The 19764-nt window shown below is 44.3% G+C and overlaps 1 protein-coding gene across 2 annotated transcripts in view; it reads right to left on the bottom strand.

The window, feature by feature from the left end:
• Positions 1-7599: 7599 nt before the first annotated feature.
• Positions 7600-19764, bottom strand: part of naa50 (N-alpha-acetyltransferase 50, NatE catalytic subunit) — a 30140-nt gene continuing 17975 nt past the window's right edge. For both annotated transcript variants that reach the window (XM_085998376.1, XM_085998377.1), the window contains exons 3-5: positions 14158-14277; positions 10279-10345; positions 7600-8265 (exon numbers count right to left, since the gene is read on the bottom strand). In XM_085998376.1, coding sequence (XP_085854502.1) covers positions 8094-8265; positions 10279-10345; positions 14158-14277 — 359 coding nt within the window. In that variant the 3' untranslated portion in view covers positions 7600-8093. The remainder of the gene's footprint in view (positions 8266-10278; positions 10346-14157; positions 14278-19764) is intronic.

Raw genomic sequence — 19764 nt, 5'->3', positions numbered from 1 at the left:
GACGTCTCGAGGTGACACTTACTCCAAGGCTGATTGCAGCCTTTCAGTGCCGTGCACCAGAACCCCACAGATGTGGGCATGTGTACTGTTCCACACTGCCGTCAGGTGCTGAAAGCTCCTGGACGAGTTGGCCAATGACACCAACAATCTCTCGTGCTCCACTTCTTTTAAAGGCTGGGCCCCAGGGAATCAGAACCACTTCCCTCCGCTCTCCACCCACCTGTTTCCTGCTCCTGCTCAACTAATCCACCACCGTGCTGCCCTCAAACTAACCGTCTAAACCCCTGCGCTGGAAGGATCTGTGCCAATGCTGGTGAGAGTGTGATGGAAAAAAATTCCATCTGCTGCGATTAGTGGAAAGTTTATGCAATGGCTTGACATCAGATACAGAGGTTAGTGATTAGGATGATAGCAAAATACTGCAATGTTGGAAATCCGAAATAACAACAGAAAATGCTGGAAAAACTCAGCAAGTCAGGCAACATCCGTGGAGAGAAATTTCTCTGACTTGCTGAGTTTTTCCAGCATTTTCTGTTGTTATTTAGTGATTAGGATATTGGGTCTGATTGGGTCCCAGTTATGAGTGGAGTTCCTCAGTATCCATTACTGTTCATCATTTTTGTTATTGATCCAGAAGAATATAATATTCTAAAATTCACTGTTGGCAAGTGGATTGGTTGCAGGCGGATGTAGATTAGTTTGTGAACGGGCCGGCGTGGGGTAGATGTTACTTTACAAAGAATTTGCACAGAAACAGGCCATTCAGCCCAACCCCTCCGTGCCGGCGTTTCTGCTCCACACGGGCCTCCTCCCACCCCTCTTCATCTCATCCCATCAGCGTAACCTTCTATTCCTTTCTCCTTCATGTTTATCTAGCTGCCTCTTAAATGTATCTACACTATTTGCCTCAACCACTCCGTGGTAGCGAGTTCCACATTCGCACCACTCTTTGGGTAAAGAAGTTTCTCCCGAATTCCCTACTGGATTTATTGACGACCAATGTTCCCGCTAAGGTGTGCGCGGCCGTGCAGTAATCTGAAAGGTCCTGCGCAGGCCGCTCACCGACCTTTACACTGTAAACACTGCGCCTGCGCAGAAACGTAAAGGGACCGCACATTGAATGAAACAGGCCGCGCAGAGCAAAGCGCAGCTCACCGGGAACATTGTTGGTGACTATCTTATAATTATGGCCCCTAGTTCTAGATTCCCCCACCAGTGGAAACATCTTCTCCACCTATACCCCGTCAAACCCATTCATAATTTAAAAATTACTTAATGTGGACAGGTGTAGTGTCATATACCGGGGCTAGGAAACTCCAGGAATATCTACACTGTGAAAAGGTGTTCACTAAACAAAACAGAGCATGAAAGAAGCCTGGGGTAGCAGCTGATCAATGATAAAGGTGCACAAGCAGTGTGAGGTGACGATAGAGAAAGGAAACAGGGTGGTTGCATTGGTGGGATCACCGAAGGCAAATGATGAATACTATACTGAGGCTTTGGTACTTCTGCACTTGGGAGGACTGCGACCAGTTTTGACCCCGCACTTGATGGAGGATATTGAGACATTGGAGATGATGCAGAAGGGGCAACAAGATGACTGTAAAATCTTCGAGCTCTTCATTATCAGGATAGAGAGTTGGGAGTCACCCATCACCCCTGTGCTTGCTGACCAACATTGGCTGCCGGTCCGGCAACATCTCGATTTTAAAATAGTCAGTTTTCAAATCCCACCATGGCCTCCACCCCCCCACCCACCTATCTCTCTAACTTCCTCCAGCCCTACAACCCCCCCACCCGAGATCTCTGTGGGCATCCATGATTTTCATCACTCCCCCACGGGCGGCTATGCCTTCAGCTGCCTGGGCCCTCTAACCTCTCCTCCTCTAAGAGGTTCAACACGCTGTTGCACAAATTAGAGATGCATGTAACAAGGGTACTACAGTAATCATGGGTGACTAATTTACATATAGACTGGCCAAACCAAATTAGCAATAAAATTGTGGAGGATGAATTCCTGGAGTGTGTGCAAGATTTTTTTTTTTTTTTTTTTTTTTTTTTTTTTTTTTTTTTTAAGAGCAGTACGTTGAGGAGCCAACTAGGGAACAGACTACCCTAGATTGGGTATTGTGCAATGAGAAGGGGTTAATTAAGAATCTTGTTGTGTGGGGTCCTTTAGGGAAGAGTGACCATAACATGATAGAATTCTTCATTAAGAAACTAGGGTCCTAAATCTAAACAAAGGAAACTACGATGGTATGAGGAGGGAGTTGGCTATGATAGATTGGGGAGCTTCATGACGGTGGATAGGCAATGGCTAACATTTAAGGAACGAATGCATGAATTGCAAGAGTTATACATTCCTTTCTGATGCAAAAACACAAAAGGAAAAGCGGCCTAACCATGGCTAACAAAAGAAATTAAGGATAGCATTAGATCCAAAGAGGAGTCATATAAAGTTGCCAGAAAAAGTAGCAAGCCTGAGGATTGGGAGCAGTTTAGAGTTCAGCAAAAAAGGACCAAGAGATTGATTAAGAGGAGAAAAATAGAGTATGAGAGTAAACTTACAAGGGACATAAAAGCAGATTGTAAAAGCTTCTACAAGTATGTAAAAAGAAAAAGATTAGTGAAGACAAATGTATGTCCCTTACAGTCAAACGGGAGAATTTATAATGGGGAACAAGGAAATGGCTAAGCAATTAAACAAATACTTTGGTTCTGTCTTCACAGAAGAGGACACAAATAAATTACCAGAAATGCTAGGGAACCAAGGGTCTAGTGACGAGGAGGAATTAAAGGAAATTAGTATTCGTAAAAAAATAGTGCTGGAGAAATTATGGGACTGAAAGCTGATAAATCCCCAGGGCCTGATAATCTGCATCCCAGAGTACTAAAAGAGGTAGCCATGGAAATAGTGGATGCTTTGGTTGTCATCTTCCAAAATTCTATAGATTATGGAACAGTTCCTGCAGATTGGAGGGTGGCAAATGTAACCCCACTATTTAAAAAAGGGAGAGAGAAAACGGAACTACAGACCGGTTAGCCTAACATCAGTAATAGGGAAAATGCTAGAGTCTATTATAAAGGATGTGATAACAGGACACTTAGAAAATATCAACGGGATTAGACAGTCAACATGGATTTATGAAAGGGAAATCGTGTTTGACAAACCTACTGCAGTTTTTTTGAGGATGCAACTGGTAGAATAGATAAGGGAGAACCAGTGGATGTGGTGTATTTGGATTTTCAGAAGGCCCTTGATAAAGTCCCACATAAGAGGTTAGTGTGCAAAATTAAAGCACATGGGATTGGGGGTAATATACTGGCATGGATTGAAAATTGGTTAAGACAGGAAACAGAGTAGGAATAAATGGGTCTTTTTCGGGGTGGCAGGCGGTGACTAGTGGGGTACCGCAGAGATCAGTGCTTGGGCCCCAGCTATTCACAATATATATCAATGATTTGGATGAGGGAACCAAATGTAATATTTCCAAGTTTGCTGACAACACGAAACTAGGTGGGATTGTGAGTTGGGAGGAGGATGCAAAGAGGCTTCAAGGCGATTTAGACAAGTTGAGTGAGTGGGCAAATACATGGCAGATGCAGTAGAACGTGGATAAATATGAAGTTATCCACTTCGGTAGGAAAAACAGAAAGGTAAAATATTATTTAAATGGTGATAGATTGGGAAATGCTGATGTACAAAGGAACCTGGGTGTCCTTGTACACCAGTCACTGAAAGCAGACATGCAGGTGCAGCAAGCAGTTAGGAAGGCAAATGGTATGTTGGCCTTCATTGCAAGAGGATTTGAGTACAGGAGCAAGGATGTCTTACTAGTTATACAGGGCCTTGGTGAGACCACACCTGGAGTACTGCATGCAGTTTTGCTCTCCTTACCTAAGAAAGGATATACTTGCCATAGAGGGAGTGCAGCGAAGGTTCACCAGACTGATTCCTGGGATGGCAGGACTGTCGTATGAGAGATTGGGTCGACTAGGCCTGTATTCAGAGTTTAGAAGAATGGGAGGGGATCTCGTTGAAACCTATAAAAGTCTGACAGGGCTAGACAAACTGGATGCAGGGAGGATGTTTCCCCTGGCTGGGGGGGGGGGGGGGGGGGGTCGAGAACGAGGGGTCAGTCTCAAGATACGGGGTAGGACATTTAGGACCAAGATGAGGAGAAATTTCTTCACTCAGAGGGTGGTGAACCTGTGGAATTCTCTACCACAGAAGGCTGTGGAGGCCAAGTCACTGAATATATTTAAGGAGATAGATAGATTTCTGGACACAAAAGGCATCAAGGGGTATGGGGAGAGAGCAGGAATATGGTATTGAGATAGAGGATCAGCCATGATCATATTGAATGGTGGAGCAGGCTCGAAGGGCCGAATCCTGCTCCTATTTTTCTATGTTTCTACACCGCCTGTTCTCCTCTCTTTCCTCCTCTCCTACCACCACCCCCCACCACGAATTCCTAAACCTCTTAATGGATGGGAGAGAGCGAGAGGCAGAGAGGTTTAGGGAGGGAATTCCAGAGCTTAGGGCCTTGGCAGCTGAAGGCCATAAAAAGAAATAACTTGCATTTCTATAGCACCTTTCAGGACCTTGGGACGTCCCAAAGCACCTTACAGCCAATGAAGTACTTTTGAAGTGGAGTCACTGTTGTAATGTGGGAAAGGCGGTGGCCAATGTGCGCACAGCAAGCTCCCACAAACAGCAATGTGATAATGACCAGATCATCTGGTTTTTAAATAAAAAGTGATGTTGGCTGAGGGATAACTGAGCCATAGCTGACACCTTTAAATAAAAGTCCAGTCGTACCTGGGAAACTCCACCAGGAAGAGTCCTGCACTGATCAACCAACTTTATGTGAAGGTGCGCCTGACAAGACATTGAAAATGCTGTGGGGCTGTCAGGAGGAGGGAGCTGAGGCAAAGTTCACAGTGGCGTACGTGACAAGACTATTGGCAGAAAAAGACTGTTAATTTTTGATCTTTGTCTAAGCTCGCTGTAGAATTTTGATCCTGAAATTAAGCTGTTGGGGGAGCAAGTCAAACCTCTTTTGCCCGAGAAGGGAGGAGGCAAACAAGAGAGGAGCCTGGATATGAGGATGTTGTTCAAGTCAGGAAGATTGGCCTCTTGTCTTTGGGAGAACCTGAGGCAAACAAGTTAAATTTTATGGTAATGAAAGGAATTGGCAAAATGAATCCAGGAGCATAACGGTGAATGGTTCAAATACCAGAGGACACATGTTAAGAAGGTGTGGTTATAATCTGGAATGTGCTGCCGGAAAGGGTTGTGGAAGCAGATTCAATAATAACTTTCAAAAGGGAACTGGATATATGAAAAACTTGAAAAGGAAAAATTTGCAGGGCTATGGGGAAAGAGCAGGGGGAGTGGGATTAATTGGAGAGCTCTTTCAATGGGCCGAATGGTCTTCTGTGCTGTATGGTTCTATGATTCTAAGAGGAGAATCCAACAGAACTTGGAACTTTTAGAACAGAGGTTTAAGTTACCAACCCTATGGAAACAGGTGGTCTAAATGGGTTCAAGGGGCAATTAGAAGCATTTCTGGAGAGAAAAGGGATTGAGGGATATGGTGAGAAGGCAGGTAGTGGATTGAGTGAAGACAAGCTGGTTGGGCCAGACTTTGCTGATTCTGCCCACTCTGCTGCATGTACATGTGTAGTTGCCACAGTGTCCAGTAAACGGTCAGTTATGCCACAAGAACAGTGGCTCTCGGGTCCCCATATCGCAGCACCGCACAAAGTCAAAAAGTATGAGGATAGCAAAAGGCACATTTCAGCTTACGGCTCCATGACCTGCATATAAAACAACATACTGTACAACAAAAAAGGCTGCAGCCTTACCTCCATGTTACACCAAGGATTAGAAACAGAAAGCAACGATTCGGTTAATAAACCATCCGAATCCCTTGACTGCATTAGCCTTGAAACTCACTACACATCAAATGCGTCACTTCGAGAGTTTCCGTTAAGGTGTGCGTGTGCACAGTAGTCAGAGCGGTCCCGCACCGGCCGCTCACTGGCCTTTACATTGTCGATACCACACACACGCAAAAATTTGAATGGGCCTGTATTGAGGGAGGTAGTGCAGCTTACAGGGGACATTACATGGCGAGATTTACACCTGTTCTCTCATTCCTTGTATTTTATTTTTGTTACTTTCATCATTCAAGTTTTTAGATGAACCCAATTCTAATTTGTTCTGAAAATGTTGTCGTTAGATCCTCGATTGTGTATTTAAATGGGGAGAATTTCTTCACTGAGGGTGGTGAATCTTTGGAATTCTCTACCCCAGAGGGCTGTGGAGGCTCAGTCATTGAGTATATTCAAGGCTGAGATCGATAGATTCTTGGACACTAAGGGACTCGAGGAATATGGCGGGAAAGTGGAGTTGATGTCGAAGATCAGCCGTGATCTTATTGAATGGCGGAGCAGGCTAAAGGGGCCGAATGGCCGACTCCTGCTCCTATTTCTTACATTCTATCTCTTTTTTAAAATCCCATTTCTCTTCACCCAGGTTACTCAAGGTCAGACATTATTGGGTGAAGATTATTACCATGAATATTTCAGTTCTTATTCCCATTAGCCCTGTTGGCTAAATAAATCTAAGTTTTAATTATATATCTGTTACCTTTGTGTTCCAGCTACGACCTTGAGGTTTTGTTTAATCTAAGAAGTCACACAACACCAGGTTATAGTCCAACAGTTTTATTTGAAATCACAAGCTTTCGGAGCGCTGCTCCTTCGTCAGGTGAAGTGGAGAGATGCATAAAGACACAGCTTATATAGTCAGAGAATCATGTCAGATGAGTACAGGTAATCTTTCTAACTGCCATTTATCACACCTTGGCAGAGAGATAATCACAGCAATCAAAGGTGTGAATGGTGTCCAAACAGGTTAGTCAGGAAAACATTACATCAAAGAACATGTAACCCCACCTGACGTAGGGTCATCCAGACTCGAGTCGTCGTTGGCTTGTTCTCTCTACACAGATTTCCAGCAAAAAAAATGTTTTTTTGTCTGTTTTTTGTTTTTCCATACAGACCCCAGCACCTGCAACATTTGACCCCTTGTGACCCCACCTCATTGTTCTTTGATGTAATGTTTTCCTGACTAACCTGTTTGGACACCATTCACACCTTTGATTGCAGTGATTATCTCTCTGCCGAGGTGTGATAAATGGCAGTTAGAAAGATTACCTGTAAACATCTGGCATTATTCTCTGACTATATAAGCTGTGTCTTTATGCATCTCTCCACTTCACCTGACGAAGGAGCAGCGCTCCGAAAGCTTGTGATTTCAAATAAAACTGTTGGACTATAACCTGGTGTTGTGTGACTTCTTACATTTGTCCACCCCAGTCCAACACCGGCATCTCCACACCTTGTTTAAGCTAATCCTTGTGTAGCACGGGCTTGGGTTGTGAAACAGGCATGGCTGCTCTAGACATGAAGTACGAGTGAACTGGGGAATCGAGGGGAGTGTGTGGGTACACGGACAGCTCCAGGAGAACAAAGGACAGGACATCGGCGCCTGCTGACAAAATGAACCAGTGAGCAGACTATCCAGTATCATCTTTAAAACTGAAATATTTATTCCATGAAATGAAAAGTGGGAGATATAACTCCAATAGGCACAAAAGTTCGTAGGACAATTAGTTCTTGGAAAGTACTAATTCAACTTTTACGGAAAAATGAACTATGCATGAATAGGTCTGGATTTTTTTTTTTTTTTAAATACAAAATCAGATCACTTGTTTGCACGTTTGAATTGGAAAACGAAAAAAAAAAATCCCCTATAGAACCTGGTAAAGTAATAAAAACATGCCCAAACCCCATGCTTTGATTACAGTTCTGGCAGATGGGTTGCTCGTCTCAGATACATTAATTCTAACTGGTGAAGATACAGTATGCTTTATGCAGGAATAATTTGAGTGGTTTCAGGTTAACGTGGTAAGAATATTGCCACAACGCGTTGTAGAGAATCGGCTCCTCTCGACGCTCACCCCCCCAACCGTCTGTACAGACTTTTTTTTGGCAACAAACGTACAGGACCAGCCACAATTTCACTTCTGATTTTCCACACTCCGGCAGGGAGAAATGTATTTGAGGGTTTTCTGCAAAACATGTGCGTCAGCTGGCTCTATCCTCTTGTAGTAGTTCTTTTTAGTTTCTATTATTCCAAAGCCAAATTTTCTGTAGAATTCAATAGCTGATTCATTGCTGATTTGAACGTGCCTGGAAAGGTAAACACAACATTAATGCATGTAGTGCCTTTAGAAATTCAGCATTACTTCTGGAAGAATGGTGCATCTTTCTCTCTCTACAGCATAACTTTCTCTCTATAGCATAGTCGTCAGCCATGCTCGATGGGCAGCACTCTCTCGCCTCCGAGTCAAAGGTTGTGGGTTCAGGTCCCACTCCAGAGACTGGAGTACAAAAATCTAGGCCGACACTCCCAGTGCGGTACTGAGGGAGTGCTGCACTGTCGGAGGTGCCGTCTTTCGGATGAGACGTTAAACCAAAGCCTCGTCTGCCCTCTAAGGTGGATGCAAAAGATCCAATGGCACTATTTCGAAGAACGCTATGGTTCTTCCCTGGTGCCGAGGCCAATATTTATCCCTCAAGCAACACCTAAAACAAATGATCTGGTCATTGTGGGACCTTGCTGTGCGCAAACTGGCTGCTGTGTTTCCTACTTTGCAACAGTGAATACACTTCAAAAAATCCTTCATTGGCTGCAAAACGCTTTGGGACGTCCCACGGTCATGAAAGGCGCTAGAAAATGCAAATATTTATTTTAGAACATCTAAACAATTTTTTAAAAACTGTTTTCAGGATGTGGGCAACACTGCATTTATTGCCAATCCTTAGTTGCCCAGAGACAGTTCTGATAAATCTTCTGGTGATAGTTTTTTTACAACTGGGTGGCTTTGCTGGGTCACTTCAAAAGGGGATGGACATATGAGGAGAGGTTGAGTAGATTGGGACTCTACTCATTGGAGTTCAGAAGAATGAGAGGCGATCTTATTGAAACATATAAGATTGTGAAGGGGTTGGATCGGGTGGATGCGGGGAGGTTGTTCCCGATGATGGGTGAAACTAGAACTAGGGGGCATAGTCTTAGAATAAGGGGCTGCTCTTTCAAAACTGAGATGAGGAGGAACTACTTCACTCAGAGGGTGGTAGGTCCATGGAATATGCTGCCCCAAAAAGCTGTAGAAGCTACATCATTACATAAATTTAAAACAGAAATAGAGAGTTTCCTAGAAGTAAAGGGTATTAAGGGTTACGGGGAGCGGGCAGGAATTTGGACATGAGTCTAGGTTCGGATCGGTCATGGTCCTGTGGGTAGCGGAGCGGGCCCAGGGGCCGTGTAGCCTGATCCTGCTCCTATTTCGTGTGTCTAATTCTGTTAGATTCAGGAGATGGTTCTGTGATAGTGGATTGGCGGTTAGGATCAGATCAGCCATGATCTTATTGAATGGCGGAGCAGGCTCGAGGGGCCGATTGGCCTACTCCTGCTCCTATTTCTTATGTTCTTATGGTATTAAGAGAGTTAACCAGTGTGGAGCTGGTGTCACATGTAGGCCCGAGCAGAGAGGTGGCAGGTTCCCTAGCCCGAACGCCATGTGTGAACCAGTTGGGTTGATAGTAACAGCTGTCCGCAATACCACGCCTGCCACTTCCTGATCAACAGCCCACCTGCTGCTGTTTAGGTGGTTTGCTGCAGTTAGAATGGGTGCGAGTTATTTATGCCTGCTGCGCATTTGGACCGTTTAAGAGGGTTCATGGACACCATGGTCAGAGCTCAAAGCAACCACAATGATAACCCCCACCACCCCACAAGCCATGTCTTCACCATAACCGATCTCCCAAAACCAAGGCTTCCCTGCAATAAGTTCCAAATTGTAAAAGCTGGTCAGAGCACACAACGACTTCTGAAGTTCTCACATTAAAGAAAGGCACAAACACGACGGGGTCAGAAAATCTTTCCTCTCAAACCCCAGAAGGAAATAGTGTGGATTGATGCAGGGATTATCCCTCAGTGCTAGTTGCTGATATTAAGCTTGCATTCAGACTGTGCAGTCGGAGGTTGCGGAGATATATATTCCGAGTGTACAGAAATGGTGTTTGCTAAACAAGCAATGTCCTTGCACGATCTTATGTAACAACCATCTCCAAATCCATGTTTAATGAAAAATTGTGTGCTGGGAAGGAACTGGTTTAAATAAAACAGCGCATACTCACAGATAAATATTGTCAAAAGTTCCATCCTTTTCACAGATGTTTAACACATGATTCAGCATTTTAGTTCCTAAACCAAGGAAAAAGAATAAATCATTCAATGCTGGGAGTCAAGTGCACACCACTTACTCTGAAATTGAGTCGCTGATTAACCAGGAGCCAATGTAGGTCAGCGAGCACAGGGGTGATGGGCGAACGGGACTTGGTGCGAGTTAGGACACGGGCAGCCGAGTTTTGGTTGACCTCAAGTTTACGTAGGGTGGAATGTGGGAGGCCGGCCAGGAGTGCGTTGGAATAGTCAAGTCTAGAGGTAACAAAGGCATAGGTGAGGGTTTTAGCAGCTGATGAGCTGAGGCAGGGGCGGAGACAGGTGATGTTACAGAGGTGGAAATAGGCAGTCTTAGTTATGCTGCGGATATGTGGTCGGAAGCTCATTTCCGGGTCAAATATGACACCAAGGTTGCGAATACCTCTACGAATACAACAGGTGCGATACCTCAAAGTTGTCATAAAAACATTTACTTTGACTACTTCAAGTCCAAGTTCTGACCTTCAAGCTGGGCTTTTACACTGGCTTACACTTCACTGAAATTATGTTTGGAGGTACGATACTAAAGCACAAATGATGGGAACCATCTCATTTTCCTCAGTTTCTAAGTCGTGAGAATGTTTTTCTTGTGTGGTTCCAGTTGCCCGAAGGCAGTACTGGCAGTCATGGCCCATTACACCTTGTAATAAAATCAGCAATAGTGTTTTGACCCATGATAGTGATGCTAATCCAGCACAATTTAAAGTGGAGATCCACTGGAACAAAGGGTTCCAGCAGTTAATTTACAGATGGCACAGTTTTCTTGTCTGGGAGGCTGGTAACAGAATTGGCTTTAAAGAACCCCCTTTCATTCATAACCTTTAACTCGACTAATTCTTGACTCAAGCTCTCTGGCGTAGGCAAATTGTCTGAGCAGCCATAAAAGAAATATGGATTCCATCTTGGGGTTGCTGCAATGTCGCACATCTAATAGGGCAACAACTGCATTTTCGTCACAGTTGGATTCTATACGTTGAGTCGTGGGAGCTCGGTTCACTGGCACTTTGAACAGATACAACCCTAATTCAAAACAGAAACCGGTTTTAAAAGGCTGAAGTGAAGAGTCCTGCTGAATTTACAGCGATCAGCTGGTGTTGCACTTCACTCCACATGCTCTGCTCACAGCCAATTCATTAGACAGGACTCAACGGCTTATGGAATTAGAAGACATAAACTGTCCTGACAAAAGGTCACCGACCTGAAACGTCAACTCTCTTGCTCTCTCCACAGATGCTGCCTGGCCTGCTGAGTGTTTGCAGCATTTTCTGGTTTTATAACAAACAGGTTTGGATGCAGTAATCAGTCTGATCAAACCAGGACCTGTCCAAATCATTGTCATCCAAGTCTCCTCTGTATGTGGAGGTATAGGGGCTTTATTGAACAATAGATTGTTTGTGATTTTAAAAAAGGAGTCAAGATATTTTGATAAATAATCCAAGGAAACTGTGCATCAACTATCTCTGTGGCACCTTTCTGTCTATTGATCCTGTCTCATGCAGAAACTTTCTGATATGTTCAGTGTCATTTCCAAATGCTTCAATCACAGCACCATCCCAACAACAAACATTTGGCACATTCCCTGCATTCAGCTGTTACAGGTTGAGCTTTGGGCCAGATTTCATGCCCACTGACCATGAATGGGCAGCAATATCCAATCTTTAACCCTACATTTCATTTCTAAACTGCACACTGGAATATATAATCTTTACATTCATATTTCAAGTATACAAGGGTGGTGAGAATGTGGAACTCGCTACCACAGGGAGTGGTTGAGGCAAACAGCAGAGATACATTTAAGGGGAAGCTGGATAAACACATGAGGGAGAAAGGAATAGAAGGTTATACTGATAGGGTGAGATAAAGTAGGGGGGAGAGGAGGTTCATGTGGAGCAAAAACCAGTTGGGCCGAATGGCTGGTTTCTATGCTGTAAATTCTTTGTAAAGCAACATCTGCCCACACCGGCCCATTCACCAACTAATCTAAATCCACCCACAACCAATCCACTTACCAACATGTTTAGTCCTCTTTTGGATCAATGACAAGGACAAGAGGAAAAGCAAATGCTAAATAGATATTATAAAAATATGTAAAGGATTGACATCTGGTGGATAAAGCTTTGTCCTGAAATCCTGCAAATGATTCTGCAAGATATCAGAGCTTCTTTTCTCAAATGCATTCTGAAAAATCCATATACACTACACCGACCGCATTCCCTTAATCGGCAATCAGTCAGTCACTTCAAAAACATCCCTTAAACTTGTGAAACACGACTGAGGAACACAGGAACAGGAGTAGACCATTTAGAACCTCGATCCTGTCCCTGCCATTCAATGAGATCATGGCTGATCTGTGACCCAACTCCTCTATGGGCATTTTGCCATAATTAGGCACCAATGTTCCCTTTAAGCTGCGCGGCCATGTAGCGCTCTGGAACTCCGGCATAGCTGGCTCACCGGCCTTTAAATGGGGAAAAACCGCGCATGTGTGGCATTTTGAAAATGGGCCGCGCAGCCCCCTGAAGGGGCCATGTACCCCCCAAAAATTAAAGGGAACACTGGGCACCAACCTAGCAAGCCAGAGAGTCATATTAGAACAGTACCAATCTATATTATTAATAATCTTGTGTAGGTGCATGCATCCTATTGTCACAATTCAGTCATGTTTTTGTCAATATTTAATATTGAAACTGCATATGTAAACATTTAGAGTGGAAATCCTCTATGTAAACAGTTGCTTGTAACAAAGTTACAGGCCATGGCCATTAGGTGGTGCTATGAAGCCAGTTTCTCAAGTCACTCTCCCAACTCCGTCACCATAGTGTATTTAAAAGACCGTATATATTTATTCACTGTGGGGCGATGCCATGGGCATTTTATTAGTGTTAAATATATTTTAAAACATTGTTCGGTACAGTTCAGTTGAAATCCAAGAGCAGCAGAAATGTATCCAACATGGTTCAAAACAGCCCCAGTGCAGAGTGCATTTAACTTGGAGATCAGCAATGAACAGGCCCAGAACACATCTGCACCTCTGAAGTGTTAACAAGATTTTAAACTGGGACTTTATTGACCACCATTTGAATTCTTCAACATGTATGCACCTGGTGCAAGAGCACAGAACACCAGAAAAATTAGCTCAAGTTTGTTACACTACAATAATCAAGTACAGAATTTTCATTTAGTTTACATAGTAGCAGAACCATAACTCTCCACACCAACAGGAACTTTCAAGTACAGTTGTGGAAATATTATCTCCAGCAAAAACTTGCAAGAATTTATTAGGAACAGGAGGAGGCCATTCAGCCCCTCGAGCCTGTGCCGCCATTCAATTAGATCACGGCTGATCTGTATCTTAACTCCATCTACCACCCTTGGTTCCATAACCCTCAATACCCCTTGCCCAACAAAAATCTATCAATCTCAGCTTTGAAATTTTTGATTGACCCCCTGCCTCAACAGCTTTTGGGGGGGGGGGGGGGGGGCCAGAGTTCCAGATTTCCACTACCCTTTGTGTGAAGAAGTGCTTCCTGACATCGCCCCTGAACGGCCTGGCTCTAATTTTAAGGTTCTGCCCCCTTGTTCTGGACTCCCCCCACCCGAGGAAATAGTTTCTCTCTCTCGACCCCATCAACTCCTTTAATCATCTTAAAACACCTCAATTAGATCACCCCTTAATCTTCTATACCGAGGGAATACAAGCCTAGTCTATGCAACCTAGTCTTTAGTTAAGAACTGTAAGAATTAAAAACGCACCAGGGGAGACTTTCCTTTTGCAATCTTCCCGCCGAGCTTACCTATTCCTAGCCTGCGGTACGGTGCCAGGCATCCCAGGGTCATGATGTACAATCGCTTTTGGTTTTGCGAATGATCCACTCTACAGCACACTGCACCCACTGCAATGTCATTGAAATATGCTGCAAGTAAACGAGATAAAAGTTTATTTTTATACATCGCCATTCAGCCACCGTGCCGCAATAAAAATTTCCAAGTGTATTGCTGTAAAAATCACTTTTCAAAACAGAAGAATGCCCAAATAAAATTCATACAATAAAATGCAGTATTTCCCAACACTACAGAGTGCATGCACATTTTCTGAACATATAATGCTTTGCTAAAAAAAAAATTAAACTTTGTGTAAAGCATTAACCATCTCTCCTATAACTGATCATCTTTTCTAAAAATATCCTACGTTAGTTTCGGTTCTCCTTCAAGACCATTATTTTTGCCTCTCAAATCTCTCCTCAGCTGCTCCAATGATGCAGATTATGGCGAGTGCCGATGGGAATCGGCACGTTGGACTGCTGCATCCAGAGTCCCCAGATCCTGCAAAGCCTCCTTCCAGGCAACTATTGCTGCACACTCAGCCTTGCAGAAGGAAGCCAGCCCCAAGGCTGGTCCAAAGTCCGCAGCTATTAAAGAGGCAGAATCAGATGCTGGCGAGGCAGGGAAGTAGCTGAGGGAGGCGGTGAGGTGCAAAAATGTTACGTCTTCATAAGTAATGATATGAGGGGCTTTGATAGAGTAGATACGGAGAAACTGTTTCCACTGGCAGGAGGGTCGGTAAGCAGAGGACACAGATTGAAGGTCATTGGCAAAAGAATTTTTTTTTTAACATAGCGAGTTGTTGTGATCTGGAATGCGCTGCCCGAGAGGGCGGTGGAAGCAGATTCAATAATAACTTTCAAAAGCGAATTGGATAAATACTTGAAAAGGAAAAATTCTCAGGGCTGTGGGGAAAGAGCAGGGGGAACGGGACTAATTGGAGAGCTCGTTCAAAGAGCAGGCACAGGCACGATGGGCCGAATGGCCTCCTTCTGTGCTGTAGGATTCTAAGCGCTATAAAATTGAGGAAATATATATTTATTAAATATCAGGACAATTTTTGAGAAGGGGAAGCACTCGTGCAGGGAGGTATTTCTTCCAGCGTTTCTTCCCCCTTAAACGTAATACCAATAGAAATCCCATTTAGATCGTACTTGGGGATCAAGCAGAACTGCTCGTTTCTCACAGCAATGAATGCTGTTTAAATGCCACGAGAAGCTGCTGCACCACAGATGGTCCGTCATCAGTAATGCATGCACGCTCCTGCAGATTTGAATGGCCCCTTCTGTTAACATTTCAGTATGCAGTGAGGATAGGGCTGGCTTTGTAGTCACTGCATGGAAACGTACGGAGTCATCAATAAAAGCTACCCTTTTAGGACTCTGCTACAGATTGCTATTGTGCAGTCACGTGACCACTCATTCTTGCGTATCCTATTTAAATTCTCTCTGAAAGCTGTACGTAGCCCCTATTGGAACAGTAGCACAGAAACAGTGACATCCTGTAACTGTGTTTGCACGTCGAGTACCCTTGCAGCATTAACAAGAAGCACCGAGTGTTCTTCCACAGTGCAGGTGGACACGCAACGTTCAGTCCGTTTCTTCAAGAGTCAACGAAAATTGTGATTTTTAAATACAGGGAGGTCCATTCAAACTCAACTCCTTGAAAAGGGAGCACACATGTCGTCTTGAATACTGTCCTGGCCAGTATTTATCCCTGAACCAACATCACTAAAACTGATGATCTGGTCATTATCGCATTGCTGGATGTGGGACCTTGCCATACAGGGGATCTCATTGAAACTTATAAAATTCTAACAGGACTAGACAGACTAGATGCAGGAAGGATGTTCCCGATGGCCGGGGAGTCCAGAACCAGGGGTCACAGTCTAAAGATAAGGGGTAGGCCATTTAGGACAGAGATGAGGAGGAATTTCTTCACCCAGAGAGTGGTGAACCTGTGGAATTCTCTACCACAGAAGGAAGTAGAGGCCAATTCATTAAATATATTCAAGAAGGAGTTAGATGTATTTCTTAAGGCTAAAGGGGTCAAGGGATATGGGGTGAAAGCAGGGACAGGGTACTGAATTTGGATGATCAGCCATGATCTCACTGAATGGCAGTGCAGGCTCGAGGGGCCGAATGGCCTACTCCTGCTCCTATCTTCTATGTTGACAAGGATTTGGTGGTTTCAAACTAAAATAGCTCAGGGTAGTCAGACATACAAGATGTCTTCAGTACCTGTCTGCTCACTATCTGCCTGGGATTCTCTCTCTCTAAACCAGAGTAGACCGATGTCAGTTCACCTTTCAAGACCACATCCACCTCTGGAGCGAGCAAGCCAGTACCAGAGAGTTCAACCATGACCTCCATCCCCAAAGGGTCTGGGTTGACGTCTTGAGAGATTAATTGAGGGGAGGGGGCTGGCATCTCAGGACTTGAGTTCATAACTGAGGCCGACACGCTAATGGAGAAACGAGGGAATGTTGCACTGTCAGCGATGCCGTCCTTCAGATAAGACGTGAAACCAACGTCCCGTCCAACTGTTGAGGTGAACATTAAAGATCACATGCACTACTTGGGAGAACAAAGTGTTTAAACTCTCCTGGCTTATAAAAAACATTCACTGATGTAAATTTGCATTGAACAGCTGGGCTCAAACTTAAATCATAGTGAAAGAGGAGGTAGTGGAGATACTGGATGGGATAAAAAATTGATAAAGAGGTACTAGAAAGGCTGGCTGTACTTAAAGTAGATAAGTCACCAGGACTGGAGGGAATGCATCCTAGGATACTGAGGGAAGTAAAAGTAGAAATTGCGGAGGTACTGGCCATAATCTTTCAATCCTCCTTGGATACGGGGGTGGTACCAGAGGACTGGAGAATTGCAAATGTTACACCATTGTTCAAAATAGGGTGTAAGGATAAACCCAGCAACTACAGGCCAGTCAGCTTAACCTTGGCAGTGGGGAAGCTTTTAGAAATGATAATCCGGGACAAAATTAACAGTCACTTGGACAAGCGAGGATTAATTAAGGAAGCCAGCACGGGTTTGTTAAAGGCAAATCATGTTTAACTAACTTGATTGAATGAGGTCTTCTTCTTCTTATCGTGTCCACGGACAGTCGATACATAGCCCAGCCAGAACTGGACACATTTTTGCGCCTTGTTGTTGGATTCGGCAAGATCTGCAACAGTGCAGGGTTCCTCTAACGATGGGCATTGCAGGAGATGTTGCATAGTCTGTGCCTCAGTTCCACATTCACAAGTTGTCGGGCTGGTTGAATATCCCCATTTGCTTAGTGACACCTTTGAGCAACCTACACCGGTCCTAAGTCTGTTAAGGCACTTCCAGATTGCCCAGTTGCAATTAGCTCCTGGGGGAAGGCTTTCATCAAGTAAAATTTCCATCGCTGGGGGTTGTTCAAGACTGGCGAGCCGGTCTTTCCACAAGGCGATGCGGGCTTCAGATGAGGTTGATTGTAATGGAACAACACTGTTCATGAAGCTTTTCCTTGACTTTAGGCGGCTGGGTGTAGGTGTATGACAATGCAGAGGGTGCCTCTCATCTGATGTTTGACGGAGTCGCTCTTTCTTGCTGGCTACCGTTCTTCTTATATCAGGGGGAGCGATACCCGCCAGGATATATAGGCTGTTGGTGTTTGTTGGTTTTAAGCAACCTGTGATAAATCGGCAGCTTGCATTCAGAACGGCATCCATCATGAATGAGGTAACAGAGAGGGTTGATGAGGGCAATGCGGTTGACGTGGTGTACATGGACATCCAAAAGGCATTTGATAAAGTGCCACATAATAGGCTTGCCAGCAAAGTTGAAGCCCATGGAATAAAAGGTGCAGTGGCAGCATGGATATGAAATTGGTTAAGCAACAGGAAAGAGTTGTGGTGAACGGTTGTTTTTCGGACTGAAAGAAGGTATGCAGTGGTGTTCCCCAGGGGTCGGTACCAGGACCACTGCTTTTCTTGATGTAAATTAATAATTTGGACTTTGTACAGGGCACAATTTCAAAATTTGCAGATGACAAAACTTGGAAGTATAGTGAACAGTGAGGAGGATAGTGATAGACTTCAAGAGGACAGACAGGCTGGTGGAACGGGCGGACACGTGCAGATGAACTTTAACACAGAAAAGTGCGAAGTGATACTTTTTGGTAGGAAGAACGAGGAGAGGCAATATAAACTAAAGGGTACAATTCTAAGAAAGAAAGAAAGACAGACTTGCACTTATAAAGTGGGGTGCAGGAACAGAAAGACCTGGGGGTATGTGTGCACAAATCGTTGAAGGTGGCAGGGCAGGTTGAGAAAGCAGTTAAAAAGGCATACGGGATCCTGGGCTTCATAAATAGTGGCAGAGAGTACATTATGATGAACTTACATAAAATACTGGTTTGGCCCCAACTGGAGTACTGTGTCCAATTCTGGGCACCGCACTTTAGGAAGGATGTGAAGGCCTTAGAGAGGGTGCAGAAAAGATTTACGAGAATGATTCCAGGGATAAGGGACTTCAGTTACGTGGATAGACTGGAGAAGCTGGGGTTGTTCTCCTTAGAGCAGAGAAGATTGAGAGGAGATTTGATAGAGGTGTTCAAAATCATGAGGGGTCTGGACAGGGTAGATAGAGAGAAACTGTTCCCATTGGCAGAAGGGTCGAGAACCAGAGGACACAGATTTAAGGTGATTGGCAGAAGAACCAAAGGCGACATGAGGAAAAACTTTTTTTTAAACGCAGCAAGTGGTTAAGATCTGGAATGCACTGCCTGATAGGGTGGTGGAGGCAGATTCAATCGTGGCTTTCAAAAGGGAATTGGATAAGTATCTGAAGGGAAAAAATTGGCAGGGCTACGGGGGAAGGGTGGGGGGAGTGGGACTAGCTGAAGTGTTCTTGCAGAGAGCTGGCACGGGCTCGACGGGCCGAATGGCCTCCTACTGTGCTGTAACCATTCTATGATTCGAAGAGTACTGACAGCTAGAATACAAGATGGACAAACTGATCACCAAATTCACTCTAAAACCCACGTATACATACTCCAATGAGCTTGCACACACAGCAACCTTAGCATGTAGGTTTAATCAATCAATGACCACCAACAAGGTGTGGGAGCGCACACACACACACACAATACACTAACTTTTCTTGAGTTGGCAGACCAGAAGTTTAATGCAAACCAGTGCCCAGTTACTTAAGCCTCAACAAATCTGGTCACTGAAATACTACTTTGAATATTCAGACATCAGCATCTGATTTAAACCAACTCCATTTTGCCCATCAGGCCCCCAAGATCTAGCGCATTCCAGAGCTATACAGTTGGCCAAAACCCCAGGGGTATATAATGGATCATTTGCCTCTATTTATCTTTCTTCCTACTACAGCTCAAGCCAAGATACATGCAAACCCCATTGCTGAGGGGGAGGGAATCTGGTTCTACATTTTTAACTAAAAGATCAGAGAGCAACTCACAAGACCTATGAAAATATGCACCTCCAATGTGGCCGTCTGTGGTTCTAAATGAGCTCACGTTCTGGTTACAGCTCTTGCTCACGCCTTTAGTTACATAGAATTTGC

The sequence above is a fragment of the Somniosus microcephalus genome, chromosome 10 (genome assembly GCF_052327205.1).
Source record: "Somniosus microcephalus isolate GS21.2 chromosome 10, FLI_Smic_1.0, whole genome shotgun sequence".
Lineage (NCBI taxonomy): Eukaryota > Metazoa > Chordata > Chondrichthyes > Squaliformes > Somniosidae > Somniosus > Somniosus microcephalus.
The sequence above is the reverse complement of the archived record's forward strand: the minus strand, read 5'-3'. Positions and strand labels throughout refer to the sequence as shown.